The 3371-nt window shown below is 50.1% G+C and overlaps 1 protein-coding gene across 1 annotated transcript; it reads left to right on the top strand.

The window, feature by feature from the left end:
• The first annotated feature begins 2318 nt into the window (after window positions 1-2318).
• LOC114056041 (translation initiation factor IF-2-like) lies at window positions 2319-3020 on the top strand. Its single transcript, XM_027880859.1, has one exon. The coding sequence runs from the start codon at window positions 2319-2321 to the stop codon at window positions 3018-3020; it is 702 nt and encodes a 233-aa protein (XP_027736660.1).
• The last annotated feature ends 351 nt before the right edge of the window (window positions 3021-3371 follow it).

The raw sequence follows: 3371 nt of genomic DNA on the forward strand, positions 1-3371 counted from the left end.
AAAAAACCCACCCAAACCAAACCCAACCCAGAAGCAAAGCCCCAAACAGCACGAAGAAGCAACTACGAGACTGGAAATTCTTGTTTAAAGATAACATTTGATGGGCCATGGACATACAGGATGTGATGAACCCCATGTTTCTTTGTCAGAAACATGACTCAAAATTGCATTGTCACTTTGAAGGTATTTTCTTCTTCTGTGCAATCCATCCTCAAAAGCTGCAGATGTGCTGTCTATAATAAAGTTCTTTTTCTTATGCAAGATTGGCTGATACTGAATATTGAGTGGACCATTGTAATGAAGGGTATAAGGTCAGCACACTTAGAGACTTTCATGATCTTCAAAGTATACTTCTCTTTGCAACAGGAATTTTTGGCAGGAATGCATTATAAGAGGACTTGAAGGGAGATATTTTAAATCAGGCCCATTTGCTTTTAGCCATTTGAGCTCCTATCATATTCCATTCCTGTTTAAACTACCTAAAACTTGCATATCAAACACAATTATTTCAGTGAAACTTGTCAGAAAGAAAAGTTAAGAATGCAATGTGGCACTGCAGAGATTAATTGAACTATCATGTTCCAAGGTAGTCTGTAATGAAATTGCTAAAAGCTGCCCTGGAGTTTTCATTAGCGCTAATACATTTGTGGTTGAAACAGAAATGATTGTGTTTTTCTTAATACAATGTAATTCAGTTAGGAAGCAAATTTGATTATTCCTATAATCTTTCTGCATACTAATGGCTTCCAAACAATATCCAGTATATTCAATATATTTATCTCACTGAGCAGTGTAGCATGATAGGTATGACGTTGCCTAGGAGAAATGTGGGTATATTTTGAAAAGTGAGCTCTCAGGAATTGCCATTCCTTGTTTCTCTGTGTCTTAGCATGGAGGTCTTCATGGGCCATGGATATGGCCTAGTGACACTACTTATACTTACCAGTATGTACACCTGTGTGGGGTGTGGCTATACCAGGTGCTGCAGAGGGATTCTGGGAATTGGAGTTCTAAGACTCTGTCGCACATGCTCTCTGGAATGCTTGTATGGGATTGACTTAGGAAGTTACCTGTGGGACATAGCAGTATTTGAAACTACTATTTAAGCTGTGACTATTTGAATAAAGACACATTCGTTACTCACCATACTGGTGTTCACCGTAGTCCCTATGGGACTCATTTATTTATTATATTAATAACTGTTACATTTGGCGCCCGTAACAGGGACCCAAAATTATCCTGAACCAGGAAAAATTACGGACAGGTGTCAGGTACCAACTTTAATATAAGTTGAAGGACGCCCACAGTGAAAAAGTCATAAATGCCAGGTACCAGAGGAAAGGAAACTCTGATGGGCGTCTGCGGAGGAACCGCGATTGAGCTCGAAGTAAAGGCCTGAAAATCTCAGTAGGAAATCACCTCCGTTTGGAGAGAACATCTCTCGGGAACAGAGAAGAAAGAAGAAACAAAAAAGGAAAAGAAAAACATTGTCCCAGGTGAGAGGACGGGAAAAAAGAAAAAAAATAGAAAAAGAAAAAAAGAGTGAAAAAATGGAAACTTTTCATTCACGTGAACCACAGAATATTGCAAAAGCCTTAAGCTTAATATTGAAAAGACTTTGGAGACAAGTTAACAGACATAAAATAAGTGGACCTTTAAAATTAATGAAGATAACTGTTTTAGGACTGCTAATATTTACAGTTCTTAGTGAAACTGCTTGGAAAGAGGGGTGGAGAAACAAAAAGAAAGCAGAAGTAAAGAAAGTGGACATTTTAAAACCCACGCAGAAAAACTCGTCCACAAAGGGAAACCCTGAGTCTCCCCTCCCCACAGACATGCCCAGGCAGAGACCTCCACATAGTGTTACCATGTGGAAGGGAAGGGGAGGGGAGTGCCGGGAACACGGAGAAGGGACCTTGAAATGTACCTTTTTATGCTAAATTTTCGCGGATGCATGGGTCTTGGGAGAAAGGTGCGTGTCGCAAGATGGGTGGCTGGCAAGGAGAAACAGACTTTAAATTCCCGGGCCATTGCAAACTTGCAAACGTGTGGCGACCACGTGGGAGCATGGGCGGCGCCATGTTGCCCACGCCGGGAGCAGGAGGTGGTGCCGTCTCTTCCTGTCTCATGACCATTTTGTAGACTGCCTCTGCTGGAGGCATGGACAGAGCGTGGTCCACGCCGAGAGCCGGTAGCCGGGCAGCAACTGCTGTGCCTACCAGCAACAGAGGCATGATGTTTAAAAAAGATAGAGTGGGATGAAGCCACTCGAAACTGAGAGCGAAGAAGCGGGCGGCTCCGAGAATGGAACCAGGATCATGAGCGGCAGCGCTGATGTGGACCTCGTGCCCGCTGCGATGGCCCCGCCCGCGCCCACCGAGAGCAACAAGCCCAGCCCGGCCGCTAAGGGCCGCACTGCGCCCGAAGCAGCGCGGGGCGGGGAGGCTGGGGCAGTGCAGGGCGCCAAGGGCGGCGCGGCCGGCAGAAGGAAATCCGTGCCAGTGTCCGCGGCTGTGGCCGCTCCCCCAGACAGGGCCGTGTACAACAGCATGTACGTCCCGCCCGTGGCCAGCGGCAACTTGAAGCCCGCAGTATCCACCACGCCGCTCGTGAACTTTCTGATACAACTGAAAAACTACACGCCCACAATACCAGACGCCATGACGGGGCGTCTCGGGGTGCTTGACAGCCATGGGGACCGGGCTGGGACACCCCCCCTGGGCCATGGTGGGGAGCGGCGGGGCCAGGGGGGCCCCTCAGGAGCACCATCTGCAGCCCGGGGACACCCTGGCACGACTGGACTCGTGCGCTGGGCGTGCATTGTACCTGTGCCCCGGCCACGTGCTTGCCGCCCGCCCCGCCAACCCCTGAACTCCAGTCTCCGTGGGGGTGGGCTGGCGTGGGGACCGCTGCCTGGCTGGTGGCCGACCGTGGCCAGGCACATTTCCTCCACGGCAGTGCACCGCGGCTGGCTCCAGGTCGACTGGGAGGGAGACCTGAGGGCACGGAGCGCGGGGTAGATGAGGTGCTCTGCGGCTGCGGCGAGACAAGCCAAGGACGAGACAGCATGCGGCCCTGCGGAACTGCAGGTAGACAATGGACAACAAAGGAAACCTGCACCTGGAAACAATGCAGCCTCAGCCCCCCCCTCACCAATGGCTGCAGGGAGCGACAGCAACAACCCCAGAGACAACATACTCAGTAACTCGACTTCTCGTCCCACAAGAAGCTGGAGCAGGTGGTCATCGAGAAACTGCAGAAGCAGGCACCATTCGCTACCGCCCCAGGGCCCGCAAGCAGCCCTGCCACCAGCAGCGACCACACGGAGCAGGGTGGTGCCGTGCCCAAATATGTGGGCCCGGCCTTGGTGT

Source organism: Empidonax traillii, unplaced genomic scaffold (genome assembly GCF_003031625.1).
Source record: "Empidonax traillii isolate 1590-97213 ecotype Southwest subspecies unplaced genomic scaffold, ASM303162v1 scaffold77:size1270838, whole genome shotgun sequence".
Classification (NCBI taxonomy): Eukaryota; Metazoa; Chordata; class Aves; order Passeriformes; family Tyrannidae; genus Empidonax; species Empidonax traillii.